At 39.0% G+C, this 22,078-nt stretch overlaps 2 protein-coding genes across 6 annotated transcripts in view; both read right to left on the bottom strand.

The window, feature by feature from the left end:
• Positions 1–22,078, bottom strand: part of IDE (insulin degrading enzyme) — a 112,846-nt gene that overhangs the window by 74,055 nt on the left and 16,713 nt on the right. The window lies entirely within an intron of this gene.
• Positions 13,479–19,959, bottom strand: LOC308508482 (UDP-N-acetylglucosamine--peptide N-acetylglucosaminyltransferase 110 kDa subunit-like). The gene is made up of 2 exons (XM_081075229.1): positions 19,844–19,959; positions 13,479–17,558 (listed from the first exon to the last, which is right to left on the bottom strand). Exon 2 carries the CDS (start codon positions 17,358–17,360, stop codon positions 14,220–14,222), a length of 3,141 nt encoding a protein of 1,046 aa, XP_080931355.1. The 5' UTR covers positions 17,361–17,558; positions 19,844–19,959; the 3' UTR covers positions 13,479–14,219.

Here is a 22,078-nt window from a genome sequence, read left to right as displayed (position 1 = left end):
AAATAGGTGCTAAACAGAGAAGGCTCACTAAGAAATAATAGTCCAATTAATGTGATAATTATCTAAACCTTCTCAGGTGTGTCCTGAGACAATTCATTCTGCTGATGTCATTCTGGCCACAACAAATAGGAAGCTCATGTAAGTACAGCACCAGGCAACTTAACGAAGTCAATAATAAAGGAAGTCTTCATTCATTATGCATAATTTGAAAACTAGGTTTTAGTAATTACTTACGTTATTATTTAAAAATAGAACTTCATATTCCCAGCAAGCAATTAAAAGTGACAAGCCATAAATGTAATCATGTAAGCAAAAAATAAGTAAAAGCAAAATGATTCAACTTTGAATAAATTCTCCCCTCAACAATTTTCAACATTTACATCAAACGACAACTTATAACCGGGAATTTGATTTAGATAGGTTCTTTATTTTAAAATAATATAAAAAGAATACTATATCAAGTTAACATTTCTTCAAACTCAGAATTAATTTTACATACAGGTATATCTTCCTCATAGATGCTCCATGATCCCAGAAAAACAAGGACAGCTCAAGGATCCCTGTCATGGTCTCTAAAGATTCATTTAAATCACAGGTGAGGAAGCGTTATCAACCTGTAGCTAGTTCTCTGAAGCAAGCCCTCTAAGGAAAGCAAATCACAAACACCAAACACCCGTACTCTGTATTCTGGATGTATCTCCATTTGAGGGCTCAGTTCCACCCTTATGTATACCCTGCTTCTCACAGAAAGAGTCCCGTACTGCTGGTTCAGGAGCTGGACCTGTACTCTGCTTTAGTATGATTCTCCATGCCAGCACTGATCTATTGATCACTTCCAGCCAGTGTCCAGAAATTATATACCTTCACCTTTACGAAATGACCCATTTGCTGCTTAGATCCTGGATACTACTGACTCTTCTGGTCAAACAGGGCTTGTGGGCCTCATCTTGTTTTGTAATCAAGAGTCATGTGAAGTATGCATATGGGTTCATTAAATTGACAGAGGTATCTAAAAGTTGCATCAGCCTTAGGCAGCCTTTACAGCATTTCTCCTATAAAACAGGTACAAATAAACTTCACCAAGGCAGTGGCTGGTACATTAATAGGCACTCATAAATGGTAACCTTATATCATAATCATAATTACGGTCCCAGGAGGGTGAGATGCAATACACCACCTCAGTAACCACCATGTTATTACGAACATTCTTAACATATACTCATGCAAATTCCAGTTGTATACTGTCACCTACACAGGTCAAAACAATCACTGCACAGGCTGGTAATAGGATGGTATTTTGTAAGACTCAGGAAAACAAGTAAGTAATTATCCCTTTATAATTGTAATAGGCAAGCCACTGTTTATAGTCAGGGGTTCTCAATAGGTGACAATTTTGCTCCCCAAGGGGACATTTGGCAATGTATCACAACTGAACCGTCAAACTGAAGGGTGCAACTGGCAACTAGTGAGTAAAGGCCAGGAATGCTACTAAGGATCTTATAATGCACAGGACAGCCCCCACAACAAAGAATTATCCAGCCCAAAATGTCAACAGTGTCAAGGATGAAAGACCCTAGTTTATAGCTCTGACTTTATAATCCAAAAATAATGGATGAGAATCACTGCAACCAATTCAACCCATTTAAAAATAAAAGGAGATAGCTTCATCAAAACACACAAAGCTATCTGCTCCCATCTATTTATTTATATTTAAAAATCTAAACCAAAAAAGGCTTAAATGAAAAAAGGAGAAAAAATGATAATGAAGGAGGAGAAGAGGTTTGCAGAAACCTTGTCCTTGAGTAAGCAATCTAGTGCACAAGTAAAGGGACCTACCTTGGAAAGCAGCACAGCCAGGACACTGGGACAGACCCTTCCTGGGCTCAGTCAGTATCTTACACGGCACAAACTCTTCGTGGGAATTGTATTTTCAATGAACCCCTTAGACAGATCCTATTCTCGTTTTTCTTGGGTGGGGAAATTAAACCTCATAAAAGTTATCTGGCTAGGACCACACAGGTATTAAATAAAAGAACTAGGATTCAAACGCAAGTCTTTAGACACCAAAGCACCATGCTTATAATCACTCCACCAAGCTAAATAGTTTATTTTATGTACAGAGACTAAATCTCTGGAAGGATACTCACAGAAATGTTGAGTATGGTTATCTCAGGATAGTAGATATTAGGTGATCTTGATTCTTTACGTTTCAGAATAGTACAAAAAGAATCTTTGAAAAGGTAAAACTTAATGGACTCGAATGCACTAGGTTCTGGTTACTAAATTTATAAGCCCAAAGTGAAATTTGTTATTATTATTATTATTATTACTTTATTGTTAACTTGGCTCACCTACATCACAATATAACAAGGCTAATTAATAAAGAAAAAATCTGGATTTCACTTTCATTCACTGTTGTTGCTCTCTTAAGAAATTGGTTTCTTGGCTCACAACTGAGGCAATTTCCAAAATAATTTTTTAAATAGTTTGTGATGTGAGATGGAAGCTTTAAGCAGACAATGGAAAAGAACCCATAGCTTAATTCCAGAACTCACTTCCTCACTCAGTTGTTGACCTACTGTGGTTTGGTTCAATGTTGCTGTCAATTTTAGGATTCATTTTGTTTCTTTCTACACATAGGATGAGGACTTCAGGTAATTTAGAAAGTTAACAGCCTAGATTGTGACTTTAAAAAAAAAATCACAGATGCTATTCTGTTTATTTAGATACAGACCTTGATTCAAGAAAACTCACCCCTCAAGCCCCAACTAGCAGGCTGCCTACAACTACGAAATTATACCTGTGCTGTTTGTTGTGTCCAGAAATAAATACATAACACTTTCTTCTCCTCTTCATAGCTATGGTAACACTGTTAGTTCACAGTTACTGAACACTTAACTACATGATAGAGACATACCCATTACATGCATTGCCTCATTTAATTCTCACCACAAACCTGTGAGGCAGATACTGTTATTGTCCCCATTTTGCTGATGAGGAAACGGGCTAAGAGAGGGAAGTAATGAGTACCACAGTCACACAGAAGTAAATGACGGAGTCCAGGCATTGTGGCTCCAGAATCCCAACAGCAGCTCAAGCCAAAGAACGGTAATTACTGACATTCTCATCTGGCCCCAAAAGGATCTGTATCAGAACGGGCTGTCCCACAATACTATGACCAATCCATAAATGCGATGTTCAAATATTCAAGACTATTACGTAACAAAGTGAAGCCACTTCATGTCACCTCAGCACGCAAAACTAGGTTTAATGGTGGGAGTATAAGGACAGCCACTGATGCTTATGTAACCAAACAATTAGAGCAGCCTTCACTGACTAGGTAGTGTCAGAAGCATCCTATCAAGTCGAGGCGTGAATACTCTTCATGACGTGGTTTTCAAACCGCTTTTAAAAAAGGAAACATGCTTCCTTCCACTGAAATCTTATGGAAATATAATTCATAAAAATAAACTACTGTTTCAAGTGGAACAGAAGTCAGAGACCCTATTCCAGCCTCACAGAGCCCTTCAGTGGCACTGATACTGTCAAGAATTCCCAAGGCTCTGACAAGTATCGCTTAAAAACTACTACAGAATCCCAATACAAATACTAGAATGATGTATTATGGAGTTAGACAAATTGATATTAAAACTTACGTGGAAAAAATAAACACCTAAAAATAGCTAGAAAGACACTGAAAAATTTTACGTGGGGAATTTATTAGACATTAAAACGTACTCTGTACTGAAAACAGTATAGTACTGCCACAACAAAAGACAAACAGATCAGTAGAAAAGACTAGAAAGAACAGAATTAGACCCAAATACATACGGAAATTTAGTGTTTGACAAAAATGGGCATTTCAACTCACTGGGTAAAAGACAGATGTTTTAATAAATGGTCTTTGGATAACTGAGTAGCCATTGGGGAAAAGATAAAATTAGATCCGTATCTAACACGATTCATAAAATCAAACTCCCGATGTATAAGGGCAGTACAGTCACGCGCTGCATAACATTTTGGTCAACAATGGACCACATCAACAATGGAGGTCTCACAAGATTATAATGGAGCTGACAAATTCCTACCTCCTCCTGATGTTGTAACACTGTAGCCCAACCGGTGTCAACAAAGCTACTGCCCTTCCAGTAGTTCACAAGTATAGCACATACAATTACATAGTGTATCTGTGATAATGGTAATACACGACTGTGGTACTGGTATGTGTGTTTACTATATTACACTTTTTATTGTTATTTTAGAATACACTTATTTTTTGTTTGCTGTGAAACAGTATGCCATGTTATGTCAGCAGCGGCCTCACATATCACGTGTACTGTATCTCGACTGCATACTTTTCTCGTGCTTGATTTAATCTTGTGTTTTGTACAGTAACATGCTGCACAGGCTTGTAGTCTAGGAGCCACGGGCTGTACCACACAGCCTAGGTGTGTAGCAGGCAGTACCATCAGGTTTGTGTAAGTGCACTCTCAGATGTTCACGATGACAAAAGTGTTTTACGACACATTTCTCAGAACAGATCCCTGTCGCTAAGCCGTACGTGACTATAAATGTTAAAAATGAAACTATACAAGTACTGCATCTGGATATACCATGTTTCCCTGAAAACAAACCCCAGTTAAGATCATCAGCTAGACGGACGCATTTAGTATGTTATGATGATGTCCCAGAAAATGACATGACTATGTTTGAATAAATGTAGATTGTTGTACATGAAAAAATAAGACACCCCCTGGAAATATGCCCTAATGCGTCTTTTGGAGCAAAAATTAATATAAGACCCGGTCTTATATTACTTTCGGGGAACTACAGTATATGCTGACTGGAGGAGGGATATAAGAACAAGGAGTTAAGAATGACTCAGTTGTTAGTCTAAACAAGCAGAATAGAGCAGGTTTTCAGGGAGAAGATCTGGAGATCAGGTTTTGGACATCATAAGTTCAAGATATATATTGGACACCCAGGGACAAATATTGAGTAGGAAGCTTATTACCTAAATCTGAAATTCAGTGGAGAAGTTCTGGCTAGAAATATACATTTGGGAATTGTCATAACATAGATCAGGCCAGTTTCATAAAGCTTCTGTGATGATGGATATGTCCTATATGTGCACTGCCCCATATGGTAGCCAGGAGCCACATGAGACTTGAAATATGGCTAAGGTGACTGAGAAACTGAATTGTTAACTTTAGTTAATTTACATTTAAATAAGCATGTGTGACTCATAGCTACAAATTGAATAAAGCATATATATGAGGTGTGATAAAAAAATACGGTGAATGCTGCTGCCGAGTGCCATCCAACGGAAAGGCAGGGATCTTCAATACGGGAAGCGGTGCGTCAAACCTTAGTAACAGTGTGTGACAAGATTCAACTTGTTCGGTGCAGTGACTTGGGTGTGAGCTAAAGTTGAGAGAAGGTGTGTTTTAAAGTGTGCTGTAAATCATGGATCGAACAAGCATTAACATGAAATGGACAAATGGTTTCATCGTCCATCATGACAATGCTCTGTGTCACACATTGCTTCTGGTACGGCAATTTCTGTCAAATAAAAACATTATGGTGTGTCCTCATTCACCTTAATCACCGGATCAGGCACCATATGACTTCTGGCTCTTCCCCAAAGTCAAAATGACCATGAAAAGTAAACGTTTTGAATTAATTCAGGACATCGAGGCAGCCATGACAGCGCAACTAAACACACTCACGAAAGAGGACTTCCAGAACTGCTTCAGAAAGTGGCAAGAACGATGAGATAAGAGTGTTCAACGCAAGAGGGAGTACTCAGGGGGATTAATGGCAATGTGTCTTTTACTGTAAATTTTTAAAAATTTAAACATTCACCGTAATTTTTTTTATCACACTGCGTACATACTAAGATCACTTACCATTACGGAAATGCACATTAAAACCACAATGAGATATCACAGGATGGCTGTTACCAAAACAAAGCAAAAACCAAAATAACAAGTGCTGGTGAAAATGTCAAAAAATTGGAAATCTTGTGCACTGCTCGTGAGAATGTAAAATGTTGTGGCACTATGGAAGACAGTATGGAAGTTCCTCAGAGAATTAGAATCACAATTACAATATTATCCAGTAATTCTACTTCTTGGTATATACCAGAAAAAAACAAGATGAGCCTGAAATAAAGAAATTCTCTAAAAAAGGTGGGGGCTCACTGAAAGTACACAGGAGCCAACTCAAGGAGCTCCTAATGGCCAAAGCTAGAACAATTTGAGCAACAAAATAAAAAATGACAGCACTGAATTTTAACCCATATAATAAAATAAATATCTGTGAGTTCATACTGATATAAGTAAATGAATGAGGGAAAAAAACAGTTCTGTTTCACAGAATTTCAGTTAACAAATAAAGAAGGAAAGAGGGAAATAATTACCATTAGGTACAGTAATAAATGTTGCAGACAAGATCTACCAGTAGATGCTAAAAAGTTTGAGGCACAAAAGGATTTGCATAACCCCAAAGTATCTTCTCAAAGATGTTATCAACTACAAAGGTAAAGATATTCTCTTATTCTTGATAATTACCTATAATTATGTATTGAGGAAGTATTTTATTTTTGTAACTTTTCTGCAAGTCTAAAATTAATCAAAGTAGTTTTTTAAAAATTAAAAATCTGTATCCAGACCCTCTTGCCCCCACCAAAAAAACAAAAAAAAAAGAAACAAAGTTAATGCAGAGGGATGTTTACACAACATTAGAGATCAGAATTCTAAGCTATTATTAATGATGGCCAAAGGTAGGAAGAAACTAAATATTTACCAAAGGCTTTCCTAAGAATATGGGTGCGTACTTTTTTAGTTTTTCTCTTTCCCTTATCCCAGAACCATTAAGCAAAAGTACTCAATCCTGGGCATTTGAAGTACTTGTTTTATTTTTATTTCGTATTTACTCACATAATAAACAATCTATGCTAGTTGTAGATATAATTCTTTTTTAAGTAAAAGGAAATACAAAGTACCTAAATTCTACCATCCAAAAAGATAAATACATTCTTAATGCATCTCCTTCTAGAAAATAACATATACTTTTCCCATATAAATGGTTACAAGTTTAAGTCCAACAACCCACTCTGTACTTAAGATTCCCTATTCTTCACCTATTTTAAAGCTACCAAACAAAAAACCTTAAGGAAAAAGGCAAGAGAGTATTATTTTTGAGTACAGGGTTATCAATCCCCTTTTCCATCACTTTCTCTTTAGGCCTTATACTCGGGTTTATTTACAAACTTCAGGATATTTAAAATAAAGGCTAATGCATGTTTAAATATCCCCATTCCCAAGTCAGGTGAGTAGTCTTGCCCCCTGGCAGCGCAACACAGTAGTTGAAGCCCAAGCAGGATTAGTAAGCATACTTTTGAGGGAACAGCCACAAGTGGGGTGTCAAAGCTCAAATAAAATAAAAAGGGGAACGACTAATGGAGCAACCCAACATGGATTGATAATAGCCAAGAAGGACCTCAAAGGGAAGGGGGTGGCAGCAGTGATGAGATATTGGCTACATTTAAGGGGATGGATTAAATATCTATTAAGGATAATGAGAACTAGGGTTTCACTATCAGGGCAAGGAATTACAAATATGGACAAGAAAAAGCTAAAATAGACTTTGTAGTTTTAGACTGGAATTGGAGGTTAACTGTGTGACTCATGGTTTTCTCATGGTTTTTCTATATACTATATATATCTGCAGATATATACATATACACATTCATTCTCTCTCTCTTTCTCCAGGTCTGACAAGTTCGTCAACTTGTTGTAATGATGTTGCTAACCTTTTTTTGATACCTTGAGGGGTTATTCATTATGAATTTGTACCAAATGGACAGTTAATCAAATTTGGTTACTATTTGGAAGTGCTGCAAAGGCTGCGAGAAAAAGTTAGACGACCTGAACTTTTTGTCAACAATTCATGGTTCTTGCATCACGACAATGCTCCAGCTCACACGGCACTGACTGTGAGAGAGTTTTTAGCCAGTCAGTAAATAACTGTATTGGAACACCCTCTCTACTCACCTGATCTGGTCCCCAGTGACTTCTTTCTGTACCCGAAGATAAAGAAAATATTGAAAGGAAGACATGTTGATGACATTCAAGATATCAAGGGTAATATGATGACAGCTCTGATGGCCATTCCAGAGTTCTACAATTGCTTTGAAGGGTGGACTAGGCACTGGCATTGGTGCATAGCTTCCCAAGGAGAGTACTTTGAAGGTGACCGTAGTGATATTTAGTAATACTATAGTTCGTGAACTTAATTTTAGCAATGAGTTCGTGAACTTAATTTTCAGACCTCATCTGTGCATGCAAATAACAAATATTTATAGATGTAAATGTATCTGTGGACCAAATATTCATATATATATATATACATTTGCATACGTGTATTTCTAGCTCTATGAAAGCCTAGGAGCAGCGATCCTGCTCCTCCTCCTAAACAGCAATGAGTACACCCAGCACTAAGAACTTGGTTTCTAAATTTTATTCTCCACTAAAAGGAATCAGGGTTCCTTAGAGAAATGGTTGATTCCAGGACTGGGGCAGGGAAAGTACAAGATGAATCTGGAACATCTTATTGTGCCAAAAAATAAAGTGTTAAAAGAATGATGGATATTAAATGGATACAGGAGCCAGCTTAAAAGGGCCCCCACAGCCCATATCTGGGACAATTTGAGCATCGGACTAAATAATGATAGTTTTGGATTAAAATCCTTTAAATATAATAGAACATCGTAAATCCATACTGATACAAATAAATGAATTGAGAGTCTGATGAAGATTAGATTTACAGTTTTAAAGTATCTCTCCTGAAAATACTATACCAAGGGCAAAGAGTAACTTTATAGTGGAGATGGCTAGCAGGAACTATCTTACTGTGATAGAAGTAAATATAATCAATGAAGGACAAATCAACATTGAGTGCCACCTGATAGGATGCAATGAAAATGTAGACAGCTGTTTTGATATTCCTGCCAAAGCTGGGTAATCTGCATTTAATCATGAGGAAATACCAGAAAAACCCAAATTAGGGACATTTTACAAAGTGGTCTGTAGATTTCAAGAGTCAAGGTCATAAAAGGCTTTAACTGTGGAACCATCCCAGTCTGAGGAGAATAAAGAGGTACAACTACAATGCTAACTCTGAACTGAATGCATTCATTTAAGGTATCTTCAATAAAGGGTATAATTGGACAACTGATAAAATCTGAATGGGATGTGAGGTTTACATGCTAACAATGTCACAATGTTAATTTTCTGATTTTGATGGTGGTATTATGGTTATATAGAATGTCCTTGTTTGCAGGAAATCACACTAAGGAATTATGGTATTATGGTTATATAGAATGTCCTTGTTTGCAGGAAATCACACTAAAGAATTACAGTGTTTTAAGACCTCAAATTGGCAGCTTATTATCAAACGGTTCAAGAAAAAAGTTGAAAAGAAGTGTAAAACTTATAAAAAATGAAAAACATTATTGTATGAAATTAATGGATGATAATGAATGGATAAAATGTGGTATATCCATATAATGGAATACTATTCAGCAATAAAAAGAAATGAAGTACTGATACATGCTAACGTTTACATTACTGCAACCCCTAATTTGTTCATTACTCCAATATTTGTAGAAAGATGTTTTGTATTTTGCTCAATCATGATATTAATTAGTACCAGTTTGGCTGGTTGATTCATAAGTTTAAATACAAATATCCATTTTACCTTTTAACAAGTCTATTATTTTAACTGTGTGTCTAACAGGCCAGATTATCTTGTCTATTCAGCTTCTAGGAATCGTTACTTTCCCAGTGTCAGTGTTTCCATCTGTTTTATTTATGTGTCCTGACCCACCAGAGACCCTAATGTACTCAACTTGCTTCTTTCTTTCCTGGGCTCTTCTTGTTGGGTATCTCTAGAGACACCTCAAGGATTGAGAGTTGATTTGCTACTCCTTTCACGCATGACCACCTAGCCCAGGCTTATAGCTCTACCTACTTTCCTAGAAGCAAACTTAACATGCTCTTCTACACCCACCTACTCTCACTCCACCTTGCTCCAGTTCTAGACAACACAGTGAATTCAGAGGCAGCAGAGCTGTCTAAACTTCTTCAAGACTGGGGGACTTTTCATTTCTGTCAATCACACACAGTTGCCATAAGGATCAAATACGATAATGTGAGAATTCTTTGTAAACCAGGGGTAGTCCTGATTACATAATTTCTGTAGTTTCTGAGCAATTTGTATGTATTTTGTTTCATTTTTAGTACTACCCAAAACCTGCAGTATCACCAAAAACTACAATAGCTCCCCCTTAACCACAGTTTTGCTTTCTGCAGTTTCAGTTACCCACAGTCAACCATGGTCCAAAAATATTAAAAGGTTCACTGGCATCCAAATACTATTGTTTTTGAGAACTATTTTTCACCATTACCTATTCCCTTCTCTGCATGATGAATAAATTTGTTAAATGTAAAGAAATACATATATAAATATCAAATGGAAAATTCTGGAAATAAACAATTTATTAAGTTTTAAATTACACGTCATTCTAAGTAGCGTGATGAAATCTCTTGCTCTCCCACTCTGTCCAACCTGGGACAGAGTGATCCCTGTGTCCAGCGCATCCATACTGTATATGCTACCTACCTGTCAGTCACATAGCAGTTTTCGGTGATCAGATTGGTTATCAGAAAGATATAGAGACCACACTCACATAACTTTTATTATAGTATAATTGTTCTATTTCATTATTATTAGTTACTATTGTTAATCTCTTACTGTGCCTAATTTAAAAATTAAACTTTATCATAGGCATGTATGTACAGGAAAAAGACATAGTGTAGTATATAGGATTGCATACTATGGGCAGTTTCAGGCATCCACTGTGGGGGAGGGGTCTTTGAAAGTATCCCCTGAAAATAAAGGGGATTACTGTAATAAGACTGATTTCCTCCAATCACTTGAGGCCACAAATTTAACTGCTTACCAGGTCAGAAGTAATGTAAGTGAGCAAAGCAGAGTGAGGTGGAATTGTGGTGTAAAGGAATACACGCTCATCTGAAAGGAAAGTAAATCTTAATTTAGGCCAATTGCTGCCAGGCAAGAATGTGCACCAGTGTCACCAGATCGCCACATTTTCCCTAAAGGGTCTGAACTTTCGGGATTTTTACGTGTTGACACACATTTTAAAAATAACTGAAAAAAAGAACATTATCTGCATGCCATATCCCAGCATACTGGTCCACAGCAGCCTGCTTTAGAGCTGGCCAGACTAAGTCTCTAAAATAAAAACAATACAAAGTGATGAGGTAGTGACAGTTTAGCACGAGGAAAGAAAAAGAACTATACAAGAAGCAATGTTGTTCAGAAATCAAAAATTAGTTCTAATAAGGATTTTGAAGCTACTTAGTCCCATGCCTAGTAAAAAGAGGCCCATGCAAATTAACCCATTCAAGATAACAAAAATGCCAAAGAGGGCTTTAACTCAGGTCTTCTGACCACTTCAGAATGATTTTTCCACTACATCACACTGACATTTTGTTACAGGACAGTAGTCTGCAGTACAAACTCAGAACTGGGAGTCGAGCTCACTGATATCTTCCGGGGAAGAGATTCTGAGCTCTGGAAGGAATATTTTACCTAGATTAAATTGTGACCAATACTCCCAGTCTCTTCAGATGGCAGCTAATGAGATGTGAATGGTGATGATAATTGGCCATCAGCAGGACATAAAAACCACAGAGTTAGCCCAAGGGAAGTAGGGAAGGTGGGAACGTTCACCTACTGAAGAAAGAAGGAAAAAAATAGAACTGACTAATGTTTGTTTTAATTTTTTCTTATTTGAAAAGCAAAATTTCAAATGTACTTGCTCCATAAAAGCAAATCTTTAAGTTCAATTGAAAACAAAAGAAAGGAGAACATAAGAGATGTCTATGCCTTTTTTGTCAAAGTCCTGCAAAGGGTCTCTCTGAAAGTTTGTTGTTTTAACCATTTGCTAGATGATCTCTAAAAATCACTTAATTCTCAAGAATTTAGAATCCTAGAATTCTAAAGCTGGATGGAGAAGTAGAAGCCATTCAGGTCATCTCTCTCGATTTTGTAGACTTATTCTACGAATGTGTAGAATCACACCAAAACGCAGATCTCCACTTTACGGTTCAGGAAATCATTAGATCTTTTAAAAAGTTATCTCCTATGTGCTGTTTCTCAAGAAGCTACTGGAAGACACCTTCCAAATATTATATGTAGCTCTTGAATAAGGAGCAGACCAAGACAGAAATAGTTGATCCAGGAAATGGATCCATTATAAGAGAGAAGCAAAGGGAAATTCCAGGCAACCCCTTTGCAGCAAGCCCAGAGCAAAATTAGTCCACACTGCAGCTGGGGGTTGGAGAAGGTGTCTAGAAGGAAAGTCTCCAAAGAAAAAATATGGAATAAATAGGTTTGATCATGTGGAAAATTGTACTAACTGCTGTGGGAGCAAGCGGGAAGAATTAGAAATAAGTAAATAGAAAATTTAAAAAAACGACAAAATAGCAAAAGCCAAAAGACGAACAATAAAAAGAATATAATCAGGTTATACTGTTTGGCTTGGTAGTGAACACTATTTATAAAGTCATTAATAGTCTAAACACTGCTATATCCAAAATCTGTGATATAACTGTTTTGGTTAAGTTGGGGCAAGAAGGAAAGATAAGGAAAGAACTAAATGTTTACCTACCATAAAAACAAATCAACAGATAACTCCAAAAATTAAGAAATGAAGAAATAACAATATAGCATATTACTTACGAATATTAATACAAACTTCAAAATAAATAGAGTTGAATAATGATTGAATAACTTAAAGAGCTAAATGTGCCAGCCTCTGGGAGCAGGAACTAAGGGATGGTGTAGGCAGGGAAAAACTGTTTTTCTCTGTAAACCTTTTAGTACGATTTGACTCTTAAAACTCTGCCTGCATTACTTTGATGAATATCGAAAATTAATTTAAAAAATCAGCCATATATTAAAATGATTAAGTTGTCCTTTAAAGGGAAGGATGTTTGATTTTTAGTATTTATGTGATATGTCACATGTTCTTTTAAAAAAATCACTAGTGCATGTACTGAATTCAGAATCTCATTCCTTAAGCAAGTCAATTATGCATTAGGTTTGTCCCACAAGCCATTCTCTTTTGTGAACAGAAGAAAAGAAAATGATGAGTTACAGGGCCCATTATGCCAGTCACTGAGTTGCTGGATATTTTTTATTCAGTTTACTACTGCAAGAGAACTTGGATCCTTTGTGACATAAAGCTCCAAAATAAGCAGTATTATCTTCCTCATAAGCTCATCTTGACTGAAACGTTGTTATATTACAAAGGAAACCAGAGCTATTTAAAAAATAAAAACTGTTAAGAGTATCAACTGAATGCAAATATTGATACGTGTCACGAGTTGTCAAAGATATATTCTTTATTATATATCACTTCAGAAAACAATTATATAATCTCTACTGCCAGAAATTCAATTATACTAGCATCATGACTCTAATCAATTATAATAGCCTGCCTCTTCTCAGAGCCATAGTATAGAGAGCAAGGCAAAATTCTTTTTGGGGTTCTAACATAGTTTTTTTTTTTAGGCTCAAGTGGTTTACAAAACCTACAAAAAGTCTACAACAGCAAAGACCCTACTAATCTGTAGAGTTTAGAAACTAAAACAAGGAGCAACATTTTAGCTTAAAACCTTATCTAAAGAGAATCATATACATTTCACATGAATAAAAACACCTGAAATCAAACATTTTTTAAAGTTCCAATACCCCAAATATAAAGAAAAAATTTAATTCAAAAGACTCAGTCAATCCATGGAATCAGAAAATTAGTGGACAATCTTGATGTCCCTACGTATTAACTATCCCATGGAAGACCAAGGGAGAGCAGACATTCCAGACCTATGTATCACCTGCTTGCTGAAAAATTCCATGGCAATTTCTTGTAGAATAGCTGTTTCCCATCTTTCGTGACTCTCCCTATCATGCAGGAAGCAAGTTTGGCTGTGCTATTCTATTATTACTTGTCACCCATCTGCAACATGATACTGTACAGATAAGTAAAAAGTATATCATCTAGTTCCCTTTTTTCCAAAAGGTTGAGGCTCAGGTACCGGGGTAATTCTCCCGTGCGTAGTTTTTATTTAGGCTGACTCAGTGACTTCAATGGGCTTAATCATGTGATCAGGTTTGTTGCCAGCAGCATAATGCTCCCACATCTGTAGATAGAGCTGCTCTAGTTCCATTGTGTATTGTTTGGTGTTGAACAGAGGGCTAGATAATCTCTGCTTCCAGACTTTGCCACGAATCTTCTTCAGGTATTCCAGATCCGTTCCCAGTTTCACAGCTATGTCTTCATATTCTTGTCTGTTTTTAGCAATAAGCTCAAGACAACCTAAACAAGTGAGCTGGGAAGCCGCAACTCGAGAAACAAGAGTCTCTCCTGGCAAAGTCACCATGGGTGTCCCTGCCCAGAGGACGTCCATCCCTGTGGTGTGCCCATTACAGAGTGGAGTGTCCAAGCAGACATCAGCCAGCTGGCCTCGCCTGACATGTTCCTCTTTAGGAGCAACAGGTGAAAAAATGATACGGTTCTGGGAAAGGCCCATGTTTTGTGAATACTGTTGAATGTTAGGTTCTCCTGCTGCTGGAAAACACAACAGCCACAGCACACTATTAGGAACTCGCTTCAGAATATTTGCCCACAGCTGCAAAGTAGAAGGGTCAATTTTATATAACTGATTAAAGTTACAGTAGACAATAGCATCTTCCGGTAACCTGTACTGAGATCGTGTGGTTACAATAATGGTACGGGGAACCTCCTCTCCAGTGGCAGCCTTACTGTTGATCTGGGTAGTTGCCAGTCCGTTGCTAATACTGAATCCATTAATTGTTATCTGAATTTGTCCTCTGTTAATCATTTCATTAACTGCTTCTGTAATAGCATTCCCAGGAATAACCGGCATATCAAGAGCTGTATTACTGCTGTCTGCATTGTCTCCTCCATCAGGACATTTCATCTTGACAATTTTCACATCTGGTAGACTATCAAGAAATGCTTTGAGGTCGATGCCATTCAGAACAATCCGATTGTCATAAATGTGTCCGTTGGACTTAGAATCGATGACTGCCTTTTTCTTCAGATGAGGGAACATATTAGCATGATCACCGATAAAGAAAGTGTGGGGCATATAAGCCAGCTTCTCAGAATATTGTTCAGCCACTTCAGCTGGTGAAGCTTCCTGATCAGTAATGATATAATCCATGAAAATTGCACCACTAGTCCCAGGGTATCCCAGCCACATTGCCTGAATAGGAGCTGGCCTGAGAGCAAAGAGTTCATTTCGAGCTTGCTTGGTATAACCATTCATATTTATAAGGATGTGTACACCATCCTGATAGATGCGATCAGCTGCTTTTCCATTGCATGGAATCTGAGAAAGATCAATGAAATGATCGGCTTCTGTCATCACCTTCACTCGGAAGTTTGTGCCATCATCTGCGCTCAGGGCATAACAGAATACCTCAAATTTATCATGATTGTGCATGCCTGGGATAGACTGCATAAGGTGAGAAGTAGGATGATTCCCAAAGTCAGCACTTACATAGCCTACACGCAGTCGACCATCACTGAGCTTCAAGTCCTTTGGATGTTCATATGGTGGTTTATGAAGGACATTAACCTTATCCAAGCAGAGGTTCCCATGCCTCTCAGCAATAGCCTTCCTGAAGCCATGAGAAAGAGGATATAACATACTATGGTGAGGATGCACAGAGGGCAATCTATTCTTTTCTAACTGGTCAGCCACGATACTGACCAACTTCTTCATTCGCTCCTCATAGTCTGTCCAGTCACAGATAATCTGCAGGCAATGAGCCAAGTTACAATAAGCATCAGGAAAATCAGGTTTAAGTTTCAAAGCAGTGCGGTAAGAAGCTATTGCTTCGGGAATGTTCCCCGAATCCTTGTGAATGGAAGCCAGATTGCTATGGGCATCTGCAAATGCAGGGTTAATCTGAATGGCACGCGTGTAACACTGCAAGGCCCCTTGAACATCCTGCATCTCCTTCAGCGTGTTCCCCATGTTAGAGTAGGCGTCAGCAAAGGTCGGGCTGATGCGAATAGCCTCCTTATAATGCAGCAGCACTTCCTCCAGTTTGCCCTGCTGTTGCAGTACGCTTGCTAAATTTGAATGGGCAGCAGCAAATTCTGGGAAGACTTCTAATGCTTTGCGATACAAGCGAACTGCCTCTTCAATGTTCCCCTGTTCTCGTTTGATATTGGCAAGGTTATTCAGAGAGTCTGCATGAGTGGGACACAGCCGGAGAGCTGTATTGTAACAGTCTTCCGCTTCGCCAACACTGCCCTTCTCTTTGAGAGCATTAGCTAGGTTGCAGTAAGCATCAGGGAAATGTGGCTGCAGTTCAATAGCTCGCCTGTAGGTATCTATTGACAGATCTATCAGGCCTTGCTCATAGTATACACAAGCCAGGTTGCCGTGCACCACTGCGTGATTGGGACTCAAGCTTAAAGCACGAAGGTAAGCTGCCACAGCTCTGTCAAAAATCCGTGCCTCTTTCAAGACATTTCCTAGATTGATATAAGCATCCAGAAAATTGGGATCAAGGGTGACAGCCTTTTCAAAGTGATGAGTTGCAAGCCAAATTTCCCCTTGTGCATTGAAAACACAGCCAAGATTACTCCAAGCTACTGCAAAGTTCGGTTGTGTCTCAATTGCTTTCAAATAACATGCCTTGGCTTCTTCCAAGCGACCCAGGGCTTTGAGCAGATTCCCCAGGTCACTGCGAACACAGTACAAATCAGGATTGTACTGAAGAGCAGAGACATAAGCTTGTACTGCCCCTTCCATGTCACCTGCTGCTACCAGTGCAGCTGCCAGGTTAATATAACCATCGATGAAATCTGGTTTGAGACGCAATGCATGCCGGTAATGCTCAACTGCTTCCTGCAACTGTCCTCTTTCCTTGTACACATTCCCCAAATTTGAATAGGCTTCTGCCAGAAAGGGGTTCTGTTTAATTGCCAGAGTGCTAAAGTGAGCAGATCTGTCCAGCCTTCGACACTGGAAGTGTATAGATGAAAGTAATAAAAGCACACCAGTGTTGTCTGGCTCTTGTCTCCACAGCTGCATGCAGTGTCTCTCAGCTGCCTCAAAATCTCCTGCCTGATATTCCCGATGTGCCAACTCAGCTAACCCTTGGAAGGAAAGCATGCGTTTCGTTGGTTCTGTGCTATCGGCCACGTTGCCCATGGAAGACGCCATCTGGAGCTTCTTCAGGGAGGGCGAGAAGGGGGTGATTGGGTCTTGCTGCCGTCACTACTGGCAAGACTGTTTCTAGAGGTAGTAATGAGAGGGCAGCTGCTGTACCAGTGCTTTGGCAGTCTCAAGTGGCGGCAGTGGGTACAGGCTTCAAGCCTTAAGAATTCTGGTTGGCCAGCTACCTCTCACGATCTTGAAAATCTAGAGTTGTTAAAAAACATAAGGTCTCAGATTCATGGAGGTAGTAGGAATTTTAAAGCTGATCAGGCCCAGCACCCACAACCACACAGTCAAGCTAACGGCAAAACCAAGACTAGACTCTAGCTGAATTGAGCCTTTTTATGTAGAGCTCTTTCCCACCACACTGTCCCTGTTCTTAGGTCCCATCCCTTTTCAAACCAACTTAATTCCTATGAGTAACTCAAAACTACCAGAAATCTTGGAAGTACACTCCAACCTATAATTTCTTTATAATAAGAAACACACTGCTACACTGACATTTAGAGCTTGATAATGGCAAATTGTGAACAAAAACTGAATTGTGTTTATTACTAGGGCTCCCTACCTCCAGGAGTCTGTGTCTTGGATAAATTTATTCAACAAATGCTGAACAACTACTACGTGCCAGAAACTGTGCTAGGTACCAGGGATACCATTATAGGGGACCCTTGCTCCTTCAGATCTCCAGGCCCCAAATACAACTCTACATGCCCTAAAATAAAGTAGCCTATAAAGCTGGATCATCCAATTAACTGAATTGGAACCCATACTACCTACTGGACCTTTTTCTACATGGAAAAAAAAAAGGCAGAACTTAGAATTAGAAGGATCCTTTCTTCAAATGAGGAAAGCGGAGGCCAAGAGTTATAAGGGCCTCAGTTTACCTTTTTTAAAAAAAATTCTTCATAAGCAACTGCCCTTCTAAATTAAGACCTACTGTGAACAAATCTTTATTTTCCAATGCTATCCTCTTCACCTGTACCTTCATATCCATTTTTTTCAGGCTCTCTCTTAGACATTGTTCTCCTCCACTAGCTTCTTCCTTTCAGCCACCACTACCAGTTTCCCTATTTCCCCCACCATGCTTTCACTCAAGCCTGCTCTTTCTCAGCTGCCATCTAATTGCTGCAAATTCAATACCTCATTTTTTCAAAATGACTCCAGGGGACTGCATGAAATTTAGCTTGTGTCCCCTCCTCTTTATTTGCAGGTTACCACTGAAATGGTCTTTGACCTTTTGCAGAGGCCCCACTCTCTTCAAAACCTCTCTGGCTGGGCACGTCTGACCAATCCGCTTCTGATGTCATCTTCTGCCTCTCTAGCCCCCAAGCTCTCCAACTCTTTCCTCCTTCCCCCGAAATGTCTGCATTCTTCCAAGTTTAACCTGGGACGTGTGCAACTTCACACAGATATTTCCAATATATTCATCCATGTCAATGTCGCCAACCGTCTCTTTACACTCAACTCTCAGATGTAGGAAACCAGCTCAGATCTTTTTATCAAGTTCCACCCACATTTCAAAGGCAACCTGCAGTCTTCCCTTGCCTATCCAACAATCGCTTCAGACTGAATACCACCACCTCACCATTTACCATGTTTATCCCTTCCAAAACTATCTCCTTGTTCTGACTTCCCCATCTCTACCAGAGATGCCAAACTACCTTTAAGAAGATAGATAATACAATGGCCAATCCCTGAGGTTCTTTAGTGAGCCCACCTGAATTCATACTGGCTAAGCCACTTACTAGCTGTGAATCTGAACAAGTTAATCTCTCTGAGCCTCAATCTCCTTTTCTGAAAAAAATAAAATAACCACAATACCACTCTCACAGAATTATTGTGGCCATGAATCAAGGCATTATATGGAACACTCCTAATACGAAGCAAAACCCACCACAGGCATTCAATAAATATTAGCTGCTAAACCTTTCATGGTTAACATTAGCAACAGCAGCGAGAGCCTCACAGCTGAGTCTACCCAGCCCCTACACAGCTCAGTTTTGTTCTAGCCTCTGGACCTATTTCCTATCCTTAGGCAGAGGAAATTTAAGAAACTCCAATAGTAGTTCAAGACTCATCAACCTAGTTCTAATCTTTTAACTGTACTCTTCCTTGAGCTACCACAAATTGGGTCATCATTTCGGTTTGCTTTCTGGGTATTTAAGGATTGCCCCATCTTGTCCACTGCCCTGGGAGGCCCTGGTTAAAAGTCAGCTCTGAAATGCCTACACCATTGCCCCTGTGCCCCACCACTGCACCTGACCAATCAGTTCCCTTGTCATGCCTTTAGAAAACCAGCCAGCACAGGCAGGTCCAACATCTCACTAGGCTGGACTGCTTCGCATGGCCTGCAGCTGAAATCTCCCCAACAAGAGCCTTCCTTACCCTGGCGGTCCCTCCTAGTTTAGGCTCATCTTGGCACTAATCTCAAAGTTACGTGAGCCCGAGACCTTAGGCCTTTCTGACTCCTCCATCTCCCCACTTACCCAATCAAAGCAGCTGAATCTTCTTTCACATGTATCTTCTGCAGACACTCTCCTTTCCTTGTTTTTTGCACTACTTCTTTATCCTTCGTCAATCTCTGCCTGCATTTCAAACGTGCCTCCAAAAAACAGCCAGATTAATCATTCAAAAACATAGCTTTCATATGTCACTCTACTGCTCAAAACGTATCTGAGGCTCTCTACTTCCTATAGGATAAAATCTCACTTTCCCTTGATTATACTGTGAATTTTCTTACTTCTGAGCCTTTGCTAATACCATTCTTTCTATCTAAAATATTCTCTCTTGCCCAGTGAATCAGCATCAACTAAATGGGGATCAAATACAAGGTTTTAAGCATTCCCTAGCAAAGGTATATGAGTTGGATTTCAAAACGATCGTGCTGCCAGTGGTGACAAGAAGGCTGTAAGTAGAGAAGCAAGTGCATAAGGAAACTGGTTAAGAGACTATGACAGTAATCTGGGTAAAAAGGTGTGATCAGAAAGAGCTAGGGTGGCGACTGAGAAATGGTCTAAATCTGAATCTATATGCGGACTAGATGAGAGATATAAGAACAAGAAAGGAGTTAAGGACTCAAAGTTGTTAGCCTAAACAAGCAAAAGTGTTAGGTAGAAGTTAGAAAATGGAGGAGGAGGAAGAGGAGGAGGAGTGGGCGGGGTCCCACAGTGCCTGCAGAAAAAGCTCATAACCAGCTTTGATTACCTGCCTCCAGCCACATATCTGCTTTTACCACAACAGATGACAAGAGGTGGTCTGGAGCAAGATAAGGACCTGAGTCAACAGACCCCCACCCATCTTAGGGGGTCACACCCTCCCTTGGAAGAGCATATACCACCTTTTCCGGCCAAATCAATATGTAACTCTCTCACCCCACCCAGCAAAATGTAAGTCCTCAGGACAAGGGCTCTCTGTTTCTCTCTCTGGCCCTTCAGCACTCTTGCCCTCACTCTCTCTCCTTCCTCTCCTCTTCTCTTTTTTCTCTCTGTCTCTCTGTCTCTCTCTCTCCCTTCCTTCCCCCATCTCTGCTAGGCCCCTTCTCTTTCCTAAGGACATATCGCTAATAAACCTGCTTGCATATTAATCAGCTCGCTGACCTTCAATTCTTCACTGCACAGCACAAAGCGAGGCTCCCATAACAGAATAGAGATGTCATTATCTGAGTTGGGGGAGAAGACTGTGGGAGGAGCAGGTTTTCAGGGAGAAGATCTGGAGATAGGTTTTGGACGTCATGAGTTCAAGATATATATTGGACACCCAGGGACAAATATTGAGTAGGAAGCTTATTACCTAAATCTGAAATTCTGTGGAGAGGTTCTGACTAGAAATATACATTTGGGAATTGTCATAACATACATCAGGCCAGTTTCATAAAGCTTCTGTGATGATGGATACGTTCTATATATGCACTGCCCCATATGGTAGCCAGGAGCCACATGAGACTTGAAATATGGCTAAGGTGACTGAGAAACTGAATTGTTTACTTTAATTTACATTTAAATAAGATAGTATTTAAAGCAACGTGATTGGATGAGAATCCTACATGAGTGAGTGTAGGTAGAGAACATGTCCAAGATTGGGCACTGGGGCACATCGACAACATGGGTTATTTGTGACGGGGGGGAAAAATTGAAATAACCCAAATCTCCATCAATAACAGAATAGAAAATAATTAGTGGCATATTCACATAAGACTGACTCTGCAGTGAATGCATACATCTATGTGAATGAATCCGCCCCCCCAAAAAAATGTTAAGTGAAAAGAGTAACTTAGACAAGAAATTTCTCTATAAATGTCAAAAACAGACACAACTAAACTATATACTGCTTAGGAATATATTCAGATTGATAAAACTATAAAGATTAAAGGAATTATCCAAATTTAGGATAACATCACTTCTCCAGGGGAGGGAGAAGGCTGCAATTGGGAGGTGATCACAGAGGGCTTCAAGGTTACTGGAAACGTCCTATGTCCTAAACTGGATAGTGGGTACACAGGTGTTCATTTTGTTATTCTTCTTTGTCCTATATATATGCTGGCATGTATAATACTAAATAATTAAAAGAGAAAAATATGTAAGGCAGCACATAGTTAAACGTCAAATGGATGTTTCAAAATCTCTTTAAATCATTGAGTTCAGAAAAAGGAAAGATAACTGTGGCTTGTATGTGGTCTAGAAAGGACAGATTTAGTCATATAAAGAAAAGAGAATTGGGAATGA

The sequence above is a fragment of the Rhinolophus hipposideros genome, assembly GCF_964194185.1.
Source record: "Rhinolophus hipposideros genome assembly, chromosome: 15".
Lineage (NCBI taxonomy): Eukaryota > Metazoa > Chordata > Mammalia > Chiroptera > Rhinolophidae > Rhinolophus > Rhinolophus hipposideros.
Note: the sequence above shows the minus strand (reverse complement) of the source record. Positions and strands in the feature narration are given on the sequence as shown.